The sequence below is a fragment of the Elephas maximus genome, chromosome 17 (assembly GCF_024166365.1).
Source record: "Elephas maximus indicus isolate mEleMax1 chromosome 17, mEleMax1 primary haplotype, whole genome shotgun sequence".
Classification (NCBI taxonomy): Eukaryota; Metazoa; Chordata; class Mammalia; order Proboscidea; family Elephantidae; genus Elephas; species Elephas maximus.
Window position 1 is genome coordinate 46,537,202 of NC_064835.1, and position 15,668 is coordinate 46,552,869.

At 40.9% G+C, this 15,668-nt stretch overlaps 1 gene segment (V, D, J or C); it reads right to left on the reverse strand.

The window, feature by feature from the left end:
- Positions 1-10,900: 10,900 nt before the first annotated feature.
- The window catches only part of LOC126060268 (immunoglobulin kappa variable 4-1-like), a 100,928-nt gene continuing 96,160 nt past the window's right edge, over positions 10,901-15,668 (reverse strand). The window contains 1 exon segment of the V gene segment in view: positions 10,901-11,217. Within this exon segment, the coding sequence occupies positions 10,901-11,217 (317 nt within the window).

Below are 15,668 nucleotides of genomic sequence, written 5' to 3' on the forward strand. Positions count from 1 at the left end.
TTAAAAATGGAGTTCTTGATGTGTGTGAGGGAATCACTGCAATGAAGGATCATGATTTAACCTGGTAAGGAGGGGAATTGAGAATGAGAGACTCAAGGACAGTGAAAATAGATTTGTTAAAGGACATTTTTCAGAAAAAAGACAAAGTCATGACTCTCATACAAATATCAGATGAAGACATGTTAAGTAATTTATTTTATACTAAATGAGAGAACTAGGCAGATGCTATAACTTGTTCAAAATAAAAATTAAAACTGTACATTTACATAGAGTAAAAGAATGTTAAGATGAATTGTAAAAAGAGTCAAAATTTGGGGGGAGACAATTAAGACTCCAGCAGACAGGACAGAATATATGTATCTATCAGTTACCTACAATTTACAAAAAAATTTAAAATTAGCTGAAAGGTAACAAACAAGGCTAGGAATCTGATAACCTCAAATGGTATGTTATAGACAATGCAATGCATAGTTTTCTATTTATGTATATATATTTTCCTACAAATTTAAATCCTGATTATCTTAGGCTAGGTTCTCTAGAGAAGCTAAACCAATGAAACATATAGATAGATAGAGAAAGAGAGACAGATAGATTTATCTCAAGGAAATGGCTCATGCAGTTGTGGAAGGTGGCAAGTCCCAAGTCCATGGGTCAGGCGTCAGACTGGGGACTTCCTCTGATTCCTTTAGCTGTAGGGGGCTGACCACCCCAATAATTGGCAGGTCAGATGGCAGTCCATTGGCTCATGGGCTGCAGAAGCTGATAAACCCAAGACTGGCAGGTAAGGCAGCAAATTGTTGGCTCACAGGCTGCAGAGGCCGACAAATCCTAAGATCAGAAGGCAATACAGCAGGCTGCTGGCTCAAATCTCAAGAACCAGAGATCAGATGATGACGAGCCAGATGCAGTATCCAGAGCAAAAAAACAAACTTTGACAGAATGTCCATATATATATATTGGATGCAGGACACACCCTTGAGAAAACTGTCCTTAAAGATGATTGGTTCATCACATCAGATCACATTATGGAGGATGACTGCATTATTACATAACTGCCAAATTACATCATTACATAACTGCCAAACCACCAAGAATCGTGGCCCAGCCAAAGTGACATACAACCTTAATCATCACACTGATGAAGGCTAAAAATTGTCAGTGATAGCTCACTCTGTTTGATATCTGTCTCTTGGTTATCACGGTCCTTCAATGTCTGATGGCCAGGGTCTTGAAAACTATCTACGTGTGTATGTGTGTGTGTATATAAGTGGTTAAGTGCTACGGCTGCTAACCAAAGGGTCACAGTTCTAATCTACAAGATGCTCCTTGGAAACTCTATGGGGTGGTTCTACTCTGTCCACTGGGGTCTCTATGAGTATGAATCCACTCAGTGGCAATGGGTTTGGTATATGTACACATATGTGTATGTATATATATACATATATTGTGGTTGTTTCACAGGAAGGGAAACTTGTTCTATCTCTAATTTCTAGAAATTCTGTTTGGTTCTTTTTCAAATCTTTGGTGTCACTCTTTTTAGTTTCTTACACCTTGCACACATGTTGTTTGTCATTCATTTTTATAAAAAAAAAACTCACATCATACCCAAATCTAAAGCATGGCCAGAGCTCCTTTTGGGGACAGGGCAGGCAGCCAGGAGACCTGCAGGCACTCTCTCCAGCAAGGGAGGCATGCAGGTGCACTTTCCAGTGAAAGAGGGGCAGGACAAGTAGTCTGGGGTCGCACAGGTGCTCTCCCTGGTGGAAGAGGAGCACAGTGGGTGGTGGAAGGTCACACAGGTACTCTCCTGAGTGGAGAAGGAGCAGAATGGGCATTCAGGGGTCACACAGGTGCTTTTTCCTGTGGGGAAGGGGTAGGATGGCCAGCCAGGGAGGAAAGAAGAGAGAAAAAAACAAGAGAGAGAGAGAGAAAGAAAAGAGGGGGAAAAAAAGGGGGGAATTCATCTATTGCTCTGTGTTTGCCACCCACCCTACACCCTACAGGTCTGGTATCATCACTAGGGAGTCACCCTGTCTCTGGGTCCTGGTTCCCTCCCCACTCTGTGTACACCAGGATCCCTGAAACTCTCAGCCTCCTTCCTGTACTTTCCCTCCTTAGTTCCAGTTCATGTTCTGCTCTCCTTGCTTCATTCCAGGTTATGTTTACACAGTTTCTCTGTCTCCTATTGGAGTTGCATGATGCTGTCTTCATGTGCTCCTCATTCAGGGTCGCTGCTGGCTTTGTCTCAAAATGTTTCCACTCTGCTGGGCTGTCTGGTAGAGCACTTCAACTCAGTGTCTTTCCCCATTTACTACTGTCATTCAATTTCTTTTTCCTTTTAATTCTGTATCTGTCCATTTGATGCTCAGGGTCCCAGGGTTATAATTTCTATCTGTTTCAATTTGTTTCTCAGGCCTTTGCTACAGAGGGATTGCATGCTGCATCTCACTAGGCTGCCAACTTGAATCCTTCATTGTGTATAAACTATTGAATGGGAAACCAATTTGCTCTGTAAAGCTTCACCTAAAGCATAATTAAAAAAAAAAAAAGTCATTACAAAGACATAAAAAAAAAAGACCAAAATGGATGTCAGAAGAGACTCAAAGTTGCCCTTAAGCACAAAGTAACTAAAGCAAATGGAAAAAAATGATGAAGTAAAAGAGTTGGACAGGAGATTTCAATGGGTGTCTTGAAAAAACAAGTATAATATTGAAATGTACAAAGATCTGCAGACAGAAAAAAGGAAAGAACATGCTTGGCATTTTTCAAGTGGAAAGAACTGAAGAAAAAATTCAGGCCTTGAGTTGCAATATTGAAGGATTTTATGGGCAAAAAATTGAATGATGCAGAAACCATCAAAAGAAGAAGGAAGGAATACACAGACACTGTACCAAAAAGAACTGGTCAGTGTTCAACCACTTCAGGAGGTAGCATATGATCAAGAACCAATGGTACTGAAGAAAGAATTCTAAGCTACATGGAAAACACTGGCAAAAAATAAGGCTCTGGGAGTTGACAGAATACCAGTTGAGATGATCCAATAAATGAAAGCAATGCTGGAAGTATTTGCTCAACTATGCCAAGAAATTTGGATGAGAGCTACCTGGCCAACTGACTGGCAGAGATCCATATTCCTGCCCATTCCAAAAAAAAGTGACCCAACAGAATGAAGAAATTATCAAACAGTATCATTAACGTCATATGCAAGCTGAATTATGCTGAACATAATTGAAAAACAACTGCCAGAAGTTCAAGCTGGATTCAGAAGAAGATGTGGCATGAGGGATATCATTGCTGATATCAGACTGGCCAAGAGCAGAGAAGACCAGAAAGATATTTACCTGTGTTTTATTGACCCTGCAAAGACATTCAAATGTGTGGATCAAAAAAAATTATAGATAACATTGAGAAGAATGAGAATTTGAGAATACTTGATTGTGCTTACGTAGAACCTATACATAGATCAACAGGCAGTTGTTCTAACAGAACAAGGGGATACTGCGTGGTTTAAAATGGGAAAATTAGTAGTCAAGCACAAACAATTTGCTCCACATCACTAATGACATCTTTGTTTTGGCAAAGAATCCAAGACAATAGGTGCCCATTACAGCCATATTCAAAAGTAAGTCAAAAAAGACCACCTTACAAAATTTTAACCACAATCTTGGGAGCTAAGAATTTCACCATCATACTCGCTGGTACTTTGCATAAATGTCCCCTCACTACCACCTCACCCTAGGCTCAGCCCTGATCATCTGAGCCTCATAAATGGAGCCTTTTTTTTTGGGGGGGGGGCACTGAGCAACATCACACAAGAGAGAAGCTGCATCCAGATCCTCAAATTCTTATTCTACTCTCTTACAGATGAGAGGATATTTGCAAACCTAGAAATGAAATTTTCTCTCCAAAATGATCCTTCTATTCAGATAGATCTACAGTTTTAAAATAAGATATGAAATAAATGCTATGAGCAACACAGGCCTGTCCACCTATCACAGTTAGAGACCACTGTGGCTTGATTTTTTTTCTTCTGTTCCTGATTGTACAACATCCCTGCATCATCCCCATGCCTGTCACTGCAGGTTCTAGTAGACAGATCCCACTAACCCAGGAGCAGAATCCTTGGCTCTTTCACTGGGAGAAAGAGTCTCCATCAACTGCAGGGCCAGTCAGAGCCTCCTCTACACTGATGTGAAACACTACTTATCCTGGTACCAGTTAAAACTTGGGGAAGTTCCTAAGGACCTCATTTGCCCTGCTTCTATCCATGTTGACCAGGTGTCCACTGGGTGGCACTGGGTCTGAGACAGAATTTATTCTCACCATGAGCAGTTTTGAATCCAAAGATAATACAGTGAATTACTGTTTCCAGCATGAAAATGTCCTATCATAATGATGTGACTCCAAATACAAACTGTCCTACTAACAAAGGGAGGACAGGAAAGGATCCCAGCTACTTCTTATTAATAGCCACCATTTGGTTGGCTGGTTGGTTGGTTAGTTGGTTGGTTGGTTGGTTGGTTGGTTGGTTGGTTGGTTGGTTGGTTGGTTGGTTGGTTGGTTGGTTGGTTGGTTGGTTGGTTGGTTGATTGGTTGGTTGGTTGGTTGGTTGTGGGTGGTTGGTCGGGTGGTCGGTTGGGCGGTTGGTCAGTTGGTTGGCTGGTTTTAATCAGCAAAAAAAAATATTGGCTTGAGATATTTGAAAAACAGGCAGCTAGGCCTTCTCTGGCTCCAAAAGAAAGCTGGTCTCCTCTTCCCATTCAATTCCTTTAATCTATTCTCACACCTCACTCTGAATCTCAGTGCTTGGTCATTTGCAGCCATAGTCTGATCCCTCCAGTCACACTTAACCACACCTCCCAAAGGTGCTACCCCCAAGCAGAACCTCCTTTCTAGGCCAAAGGCCACTTGAAAAGCCACTATCCCCTGATTATTCCTATTCCCTGCTTCCCCACTCAAACTTTATTCCAGAAAAAAGATCCCATGAAGGAGAAAACACTGGATTCCCACCCGTCCTTGTGACAGAGTCAATGCAAACTCCTCTTCTCCCAAAATGCATTTAAGAAAGGACTCTAGTGCAAAACTGAGGAGCAGAAAGCAGGTTTCTTTTATCATTAGAAAAAATTTTAAATGTGAGGGCAGCAAAGCAGATTGTAAGAGAGCAGCAAGCGAACGTATGGTAGACTCGAGAAATGAAGGACTCAGATTTCCAATGTACAGTAGTTAAAAGGGAGTCCCTTCTCCACATCTCACACCCCTCCCCAACCACTGGAATTCCTTTTAGCCTACTTCTCTCTGGGTGTGTCCTCATAATCCAACTCTGAGTCTTCTCTCCCCTGAACAAATGATTCCCCAAAAACTTTGGATTCAGTATAGCAGACTACATCATCCAGTATCATCCTTCCTTATTGCAGTCATCTACCAGCCCCATTGTCTCTCCTCCTCCCTCTCTCAGACATTTTAGTTTCTGACTCAGTGTCAGGCTCTTCAACTCTACTCCTGTCACAATCCCTGTCCCTTCAATATGCCCACAGGTGATCTTTCTGTGGTCCTGACATCTCAGTTCTTTGATCGCTTTTCCTCCAGTGGTCTCTTCCTACCACTTTCATGGTCATTCCCTGGACATGTCATTAGAAAAGAGCCAAAATTTCCCCATCATCACAATATCAATCATTTCATTCTTGGTATTTCCAAGAGCTGGGCAGCTCACTCCACCTGGTGTGCTATCACTGATAATTTTTATCCTTCATTAGTGTGATAGTTAAGATTGTGTGTCATCTTGGCTGGGTCTTGATTCTTGCTGGTTTGGCAGTTATGTAATGATGTAATTTGGCAGTTATTCAATGATGTAGTCATCCTCTCTGATGTGATCAGCCAACCGGTTTTAAAGGGAGTTTTCTTGGGGGTGTGTCCTGCATCCAAGATAAATATATGGACATTCTGTCAAAGTTTGCTTTTTTGCTCTGGAGACTGCATCTGGCTCGTCATCATCTGACCTCTGGTTCTTGAGATTTGAGCCAGCAACCTGCCCTATTGCCTGCTTATTTGGTAATTTGTTGGTCTCGGCAGCCTGTGAACCAGCAGCCTGCTGCCTTACCTGACAGTCTTTGATTTATCAGACTCTGTAGCGCATGACCCTGCCGTCTGACCTACCAATTTTGGGTTGTCAGCCTCTGCAGCTACAGTAATCAGAAGAAGACCCCAGTCTGACACCCGACCCATGGTCTTCGGACTTGCCATGCTCTACAACTGCACCAGCCATTTCCTTGATGCAAATTTACCTATCTCTTTGTCTATCTATCTATCTATCTATATGTTTCACTGGTTTTGCTTCTCTAGAGAACCCAGCCTAAGACAATCAGGATTTAAATTTGTAGAAAATATATATGTATATAAATAGATAACTACACATTGTCTATAACATACCATTTGGCATTACCAGATTCCTAGCCTTGTTCCTTACCTTTGAGCTAATTTTAAATTCTTTGTAAATTGTAGGTAACTGATAGATGTGCACATTCTGTCCTGTCTGCCGGAGTCTTAATTGTCCCCCCAAGAATTTGTCTCTTTTTTTGCAATTCATCTCAACAATCCTTTACTCTATGTAAATCTATACTGTTTAACTGTTTATACTGCTGAACCAGTTATGGCATCTGTCTAGTTCCCTCATTTAGTATAAGTAAAATAAATTACCTAACGTCATCTTATATTTGTATGACAGTCACAACTTTGCCTTTTTTCTAAGAAAATGCCCTTTAACAAACCTATTTTCACTGTCCTTGAGTCTTTTAATCTCAATTCCCTCCTTACCAGCTGAAATCATAATCCTTCATTGCAGTGAGTCTCTTGCACACATGAAGAACTCCCTTATTTAATCCTATTCACCTGGCAAGATCACAGCCCTAGCTAAAACCCAACCCTCTACATGCCTGCCCCCACATCTCTGATGTGTCTGCAGAAAAATATGCAGTCATTCTGACCCGTTTCACCTTCAATTTAAACTTATGATCATTAACTTCAAGAGCCCCTGGGAGGTTCAGAAGGTTAATGCTCTCCCTGCTAATCAAAATGCTGGCAATTTGAGTCCACCCAGAGGCACCTCAAAAGAAATCTCTGATGATCTACTTCCATAATATCACAGCCATTGAAAACACTACTGAGCACAATCATGCTTTGACACTCATGGGTCAACACAGTCAAGATTGCATCAACTGCAATTGGTTTGTTTTTTTTTGTTGTTGTTGTTGTTTTGCTTTGTTTATTGTTGTTGTTTGCTTTTAAATGTCATGAAAGTTATTAATGCTAGTTCACAATCATACTTCACTTACCTGGTCTGTTCAGTCTTCTTTCTTTCTCTTTTCTTCTTTTTTCAATTTTTAACACCACCTTTCTATCCAGACTTCAACTCAATTGCCTCATCTCTTACCTGTGAACTGAAATTCCACAAGGAACTCCCATGTGTCTCCTGATCCACTGACTTTCCCACACTCTGATTTCCTTCCTGTTACTGTAGATAAGCAGACAGTCCTCCTATCTGAAGCCAGTCCTCTGGCCCATTCCTCTGACTTACTCAAGAGCCTTGCTTGGCGTTTCTCTCCTCTCTTTCCAGAAATATTTATGTTCCCTTCTCTTTAGCATCATTTCCATCAGCATGTAAACATCATTCTAAAAGCTCTGTTGATCTCATATCTCCTTCCAGTTATGCCCTGTTTCACTCTTCTCCTTTACCATAATGCGCATTCAAAATTTTTGCAGTCACCAACCCCAAATCTTCCCTTCCCATTCTCTCTTGGGCAAGGTGTTATCCCTACCGTATCACTGCTCTACTCAATGTCACTACTGACCTCCACATTGCCAAATCCAATGGTCACATCCCAGCCTTCATCTTCCAGACCCATCCATAACATTAAAAACATAGATAAAGTCCTCCTTCTTGATACAATCTCCACATTGATCTCCAGGGTGTCACACTTTCCTTTTTGTTGTCCATCCATACTGCTCCTTCTCAGACTCCTTTGCTGATTCCTCCTCATCTCCGCTGCCTCACAGCTCAATCTGTGGACCTCTTCTGTTCTTCATCTATTCACCACTCATTTTATTACTTATCAGATTTAAATCTCCAGTACGTATCTGTTCCCTGAATGCAGAACTCATAACCCAAAGGCCTACTTGACAGTCACACGCAGAGGTTCAATACACATCTCAAACTTCAAATGTTCAGAAAAAAAATTCCTAATCTTCATCCCCAAATCTGCTCCTCCCAGAGAGTTCCCTATCTAAATAAATGTCAAGTCCACCCTTCTGGTTACTCAGAGCAAAGCTTCGGAGTCATGTTAGGATCTGCTTTTCATCTCACTCTCCTTGTCACAATCATCAGCATATTGCTGTCTTTATTTCCAAAATAGACCTGTCTTCACCCCCTTCACTATCACCACCATCCACCAAAGCAATCATCATCTCCAGCCAGGATGATACTAATGGGCTCTTAACTGGTATCTCTTTTGTAATGTTAAACTACAGATTAAATCATATCCTCTATTCAAAACCCTCAACCCAAAACATTAGAGTGGCTTACAAAATCCTACAAAATAAACCCCCTCATTATTTCTTTGACCCTATATCCCACTAATTGTGTCGCAACTCAACTCCAGCAACACTGGCTTCCTTGCTTCTCTCCCAATGCGCTGGTTACATTTCTGCCTCAGAAATTTGCTGTTTTCTCTAACTAGGGCCCTATTTCCTGGAGATATTCCTACGGCTTATTTCTTCACCAACATTAAGACATTGATCTAATCATACTTTCTCAGGGCAGGCTTCCATCACCATCTATTATACATTGATTATCTGTATCCATGATTTTTTGAAATGTGACTTTGCATCTCCTCCTATCAAGAATTAGGGGTTATTTACCGTCCCTTTCAATATGAGCTGCTTTTGTGAATTGAGTCGATTCATAGACTGGAGCAAACTTCATAGAATGCAGAAAATCGTACCAGTATTAAGTCTAGGATTGAAGACACTGTGTGCTCTTATTTTCTCACTTGGAATCCTGCCAACTGCCATCAGAACAAGCTCGGGGTAATCCACCAGAAGATGAGAGATATATAGCCCAGTCACCCCAATAGCTTCAGCTGATGGCCAGTCCACTTTAAACATGTGAAAGGCATGAAAGTCTTATGGGCCTTTCTACATCAGCTGTCACCCAGTTGACATCATCCTACTTTTAATTGCTACTCACTCTTACCCCAGAAAGCTCTTATCCTCTTCCCTGCTTTATTTTCATTCATAGCACTTACAAAAAATAGTAAATATATTATTTATGCAGTTGTTGATTGGCTGTCTCCCCCAACTAAAATGAAAGCAATATTTTAGTGCATGACACCTAGTAAGCCCTCAATAAATATAACCTGAATGAATCAGTCGATACGTTGAAAATATATCTCATGTTAGAGAAAAGGCCTTTTTATGTAAGTGAGAGTGTTCAGAGTGTGCTGATCAAGTCTGTTGAGATCTTACCTGAAGTTAAATTTCATTAACCCACGTATTTCATAATAATAATTTTTAAAAAACTGCTATTGTTGATTTGATCCTGAGACGTAGTGACCCTATAGAAGAGAGTAGAACTGCTACATGGGGTTTCCAAGGAACAGCTGGTAGATTTGAAATGCCAATCTTTTGGTTAGCAACTGAGCTCTTAACCACTGCACCACTGGGGCCCCATTTTCATAATAATACTAGTACGCCAGGAGTTTATTATTACATGAGAAGAGCACATTCATTCAAGTTACAGCAGACTAAAGAAACATGGGGAGCAGTGGTGGTTCAGTGGTAGGAGTCTTGCCTTATATATGGGATACTTGGATTCGATTCCTGGCCAATGCACTTCGTGTGCATCCACCATCCTTCACTCAGCAGAGGATTGTATGTCGCAATGATGTAGAACAAGTGTCAGCGGAGCTTCAAGACTAAGATAATCTAGGAAGAAAGACCTGCTGATCTATTTCTCATAAATCAATCAATGAAAACCCTATGGATCACCAAGGTCTGACCCCATTGTGAATGAAGTCTCCGTGGATTGGGGGCCAATCTGACAACAACTAACAAGAAAGAACCATGATATTCTTCAGTTATCAAATGAGACTCAGGTGTCCAAGAGATAAATTTAAAGAGGAAGTTGGCTATTAATGAAAAAATGACAGGAGAAAACCGTCAAATATTTCTAGAGTGAGAGTGATAGGGTGAGTGAATTAGAGACTTGCCTTTGAAAGAATGAGGTGCCACTGAAAGAAATGGAGAGAAGGGAAAAGGGCAGTAAAATAAGAGCTAGAGTAGGAAACCACCTTCAGTGACATAGATCAGAAACGCATGGCTGGGAAACAGGATATGTGGAGGGAAACAGAAAGAGGAATACTGCCTTCTTTGAGGAAAGTTTTGAATATGAAGGGTCAAGCATTTAATATTGGGAAGGGCAAGAGTTGGGAGGATGTGGTAAGTGTGGAGAAAGGAAGAAGAGCAAGAACAAGGGAATAAAATTGGGATGTTGCAGAGTCAAGAAGGCACAAAGAAAAGAGGATTGATCTTTCAGGGTGTAAAATTCACTGGACCCTGCACCAGATCAGTCATGTGGTCTAGCCACGTGAAACATGCAGGTTTCTGTGATATGACAACAACTGACAAAGTCTATAAGAGATTGTTACAGCATGTTTACAGTAATCTCAGACAAAATGAGCTAAAAAAAAAGTCCACATCCCTTCATTATCTCCTGGGCCTTGCAAACACCTCAGGAATTAGTCAGGGGATGTGTCCTTTAGGGCAGAGAGGGAGCGAGCATGTTCAGGGCTGAGCAGAAAGGAAACAGCTGTTGCTCACTGGCCTGCAAGCTTGGGTAGGAGGTTTGTGTTCAAGGCCAAAGCGCTGTGGGAGGAGCGTTATAACCTTGCTGACAGTAATAGTCTGCCACATCTTCAGCCTGGAAGTTGCTGATGGTGAGAGTGAAGTCTGTCCCAGATCCACTGCCACTGAACCGGTCAGGGACCCCAGATGCCCTCTTAGATGCAGCATACATGAGCAGCTTAGGAGACTGTCCTGATTTCTGCTGGTACCAGCCTAACTGTGTACCCACACTCTGACTGGACTTGCAGTTGATGGTGACCGTTTCTCCTGGAGACACAGCCAGAGAGGCTGGAGACTGGGTCAGCACAATGTCCCCACTGGCACCTGAAATCACAAATGGACAATTATCACACATACATATCTACACACACTTTATCATAGACACATTAAAATATCCCATTTTCAATGTGCTTTCCAGTGATAATATGTTTCAGCACATAATCGAGTCCATTTTGAAAATAGCCACCACTTCTCACTACATATTAAAATCATTTTTCATTTCTTCAAAGATGCTACTTTAGTGGGATGGAGGCACTTTTAAGTTTCTCACCAGAGACCCAGAGCAACAGGGACATGAGGACCAGAGTCTGTGGCACCATCTTGCTGCCCCTGCCTGCCTGATGCAGATCAGCTCACATTGCAAAGGCCCCGTTTATAATATCTGAGCAGCCAGCCTGGGTGTGGGGGGGCCTATGCAAAGCAACCAATGAGCATGGAAGCAAACTGCATGGGCAATAGGTTGTAAAAGTAACCAGTGTAAACCTAGAACCAAAAATATCATTACAGCAAGTGTAATTCAATGATTAGAAAAGACAGAAGCCGACTTAAAATTTTTAATATCAACTTAGAAGCTCTAAAGCTACAGACTGCTAAATGATCTCATTAAGAGACTCTGTTTTTTTTTTAATTGTGCTGTAGTTGAAAGCTTAAATCTCAAGTTAGTTTCCTCTATAAAAATTTATATATACATTGTTATGTGACCCTAGTTGATATCCCCACAATGTGAAGAGTCTCTATTTTAAATTAAAAAAATTATTAAATGGGTTCAGGTTCCATAAATGAAGGGCCAGATTCCTGAATCAACGATCATGGTGAAATTAAACAAACAAACAAATGCTGGGAGAACACAACAAAAGAAAAAAGAAGAGGAAAAGAAAATGAGGAAATTTTGGCTCAATTTTTAATAAAAGCCCATGGCCAAAAAATATCTGAGCTCCAAAGACACTTTTATCTTGAAGGACACTCTAAAGACACTGCAAATACTTAAGACTAGATTCTAGGGCTCTGAAAAGGACAGAGAAATGGAAGACAGGACCAGAAGTTGTCCATGTGGAGAGTCCTCTGGGACCCTATATTGAGTTAAGGCACAAGGGGCACCAATTTCAAAGTAAGTGTGAACCAAAGAGAAACCGGAATCTATCATTCCCATCCGAGGAACTGATAAGAGCTACACTGTGGAAATGGACAGGAAAAGACAAATAAGATTTCCATGGGAAGTTTTGGCTGCCATCAGCCCTTGAGAGGATTTTTTACTCCAGGTATGCATGGCCTAGGTGGTCTGGAACTCTTCAAACTTGAAATTGGTTTAAGGTAGCAGAACAGTAGGGTCCACAAATGGAAGCCTCTCTGGAAGAGGGCACACCTATCCTAAGCCCTTAGGAAACCTCCCAAAGATTTTTCCAGGGCCAATAGCAACAAGAAGTCATGGATTCTTGACATCCAAAAAAGTAAGAGAACTAGGATATGAACATGAATGTGATGCAACAGAAATAACAGAGAACAAAAGGAGTTCTGCTCACATTTCAGATTTGGGCATGATGTGAGTTTATTTAAAAAAATAAATGACAAGCAGCATGTGTGCAAGGAGTAAGAAGCTAAAAAGAGTGACACTGCAGATTTGAAAAAGAACCAAACAGGATTTCTAGAAATTAAAGACAGAACAACCAAAATTTTAACTCTCAGTGGAAAATTCACTTTTACTTCCAGGCAATATATAGTATAATGCAATGGCAAGGTTTTCCCTCCATGTGAAACAACCAAAATATATGTATATGCACACATGTATGTATACACATATCAAAACCATTGCCATCAAGTTGATTCTAACTCATAGCAACCCTACTGGACAGAGTGGAACTGCCCCATAGAGTTTCTAAGGAGCACCTGGGGGATTCAAACTGCGGACCTTTTGGTTAGCAGCTGTAGAACTTAACCACTAAGCCACCAGGGTTTCCTATATACATAAAGACATACACATACGTACGAATGCACACACACACACCCCAAATGGTCTTCAAGAACCTGGCCATCAGGCATTGAAGGACAGCGATAACACAGAGACAGAAATCAAAGTGAGCACTACCCAGCTGTCCTGAGAGAGTTTTCAAGCTGCAACACAGGAAGGAGGATCATGAGTGTAGCCCAGCAGACTTTCTAAGTTGAGGGGACAGAGCTGAGAGTCCATAAAGACTGAAGTGGTTAAAATTTCCAGGACAAAGTACCAAAGAAGAAGCTGCAGAGAGAGAACTACAGATATACATGGAGGGAACCTCCAGAGTTTATAATATATGTAAAAGTACAATGCATGGTAGCAATAACATAAAACCAGGGAAGGAAGAAATGGAATATACCATTCTAAGTTTCTAATCTGCAGGTGAAGTGATATACCACTTGAGGGTAGACTGTGATAAGTTAAAACTGTGTATTAGAAACCCCAAAGGAAGCACTAAATAACAAAACAAAAAATTATAGCTAATAAGGCAACTGGGTTTTTTAAGGCAACAAAAGGCATAGAAAGGAATGGTAACATAATATATAAGAAGGCAAAAAAAGAAAAAGCAAAAGGGATGAGAGAACAGATGGTAAGAGGGAACAGACGGCCCCCAAATCTGCAAACAAAGTAACAGGAAATGAGCCAGGGCACAGAAACAAAGCCATTCCCCAGGACAATGGGGCAGAGTATAAGAAAACAGCCTGCAAACTTCCTTAAAAGTTGTCTTTCAGAAGGAGCCAGATGAAACCAGCCCCAGGGACATGTGCAGAACATCCACCTGTGACCGCTGTGTGACCTTCCACCAGGGGCAGTGAGGGGCTGCAGCCACAGCTGGGGAATTGAACTCAGGGAATGAGAGGCTGTGAAGGAGTGACACCCTATAGTAAGTCCTGCTACAAATCCCAGAGGCCTCCGGGACAGGAGACATCTTAGAAAGCAGCTGTGTGCACACCTTAATTAACATATCCCCACCCAAACGGGCTACTTGCCGGAAAATCCTGCCTATGCCTCTGAATTAACTTGAATCTGCCCCTCCACGCCCCCCGACCTAAGAATTTTTAAAAGCCCATGCAAGTCTTTTGTTCTATGAGACCTGGATAAGCATAGCTTAGGCACTCCTTGTCTTCTCTTGCAAGCCTCTTCAATAAAGCTTTCCTCCTGTGGAAAACTTTTCGTGCCTTACCTGCTCATTTTTGACCAGTGACAGGCAAGAACTTTATTCAATTCCGGAAACAATGGTACAAATAGAAAACGAATAGCAAAATACAAACAGATTGAAATTTAAAAGATTAACCGTTTTAACACTAGTCAAAAAACACTGAAGTGACTATTTTAATATCAGATCAAGTAGATTTCAGAAAACAATACTAACAGGGATAAAGAAGGGAATTTTATAATGAACAAGAGGTCAATTAACCAAGAGGACATGATAATAAACATTTATGTAGATATATTCACTATCTTCATTGGGATAATAATTTCAGGAATATATACAGGTCAAACATGAAAGTGTATGCTTTACAGATATGCAATTTATTGCATGTTAATTTTACTTCAATACAGTTTTTTTTTTTTTACATCACTCTATATAAAGCCAAAAAAAAAAAAGAGAGAGGGAGAAAAGAAACACCTTCTTTAGCTATGTATATAAATTAGCACTTTTACCTCTTTACGGACAATTCAAGGACTACAGAATATTTTAGCTTTGTAGATTTTCTCACTGAGATAGATGTTATTGTCATATGTATTTTCAGGAGCCCTGATAGTGCAGTGGTTAAGTGCTTGGCTGTTAATCAAAAGATTAGTGGTCCTACATATATTTTATACCCTGAAAAAGATTGTTTTATTTCATACAACCTATAGACATACATTCTTATTCACATATTTTTGCTTCATTTCTTACTACAACTCTGAATTAGCTATCTACTGTTGTATAAAAAGTTACCTCAAAATCCCACAACTTAAAACAACAATAAACATTTATTTTCCCACACTGTTTCTGTGAGTCAGGAATTTGGGAATGGCTTAGCTGGTTGCTTCTGGCTGGCTCAAGATTTCTCATGAGGCTGCTATCAAGATGTCCTCCAGAGCTGCTATTGTCCAAAGGCTGAACTGGAAGCTTTCAAGGTGAGCCACTCATATGTTGGCAAGTTAAAGTTAGCCATTGGCAAGGGACCTCAGATTCTCACCATGTGAACCTGTCCATAGGGTTGTTTGAGTGTTCTCACAACAGGGCATTTGGCCTCTCTTAGAGTAAATTATCCAAGGGAAAGTAGGCAGAAATCACAATGTCTTTAATGACCTAGCCTCAGAAGTCACACACTATTATTTCCTCATATTGTATTGGTTATACAGGTCAGTCCTATTCAATGTGGACATTGTTGTTGATAGGTGTCTTCGAGTTGACTCCAACTCAGAGAGACTTAATGTATGACAGAACGAAACATTGCATGGTCCACTGTGATTTTCATGATCTTTGGTATGTTTGAGTCCATTGTTGTGG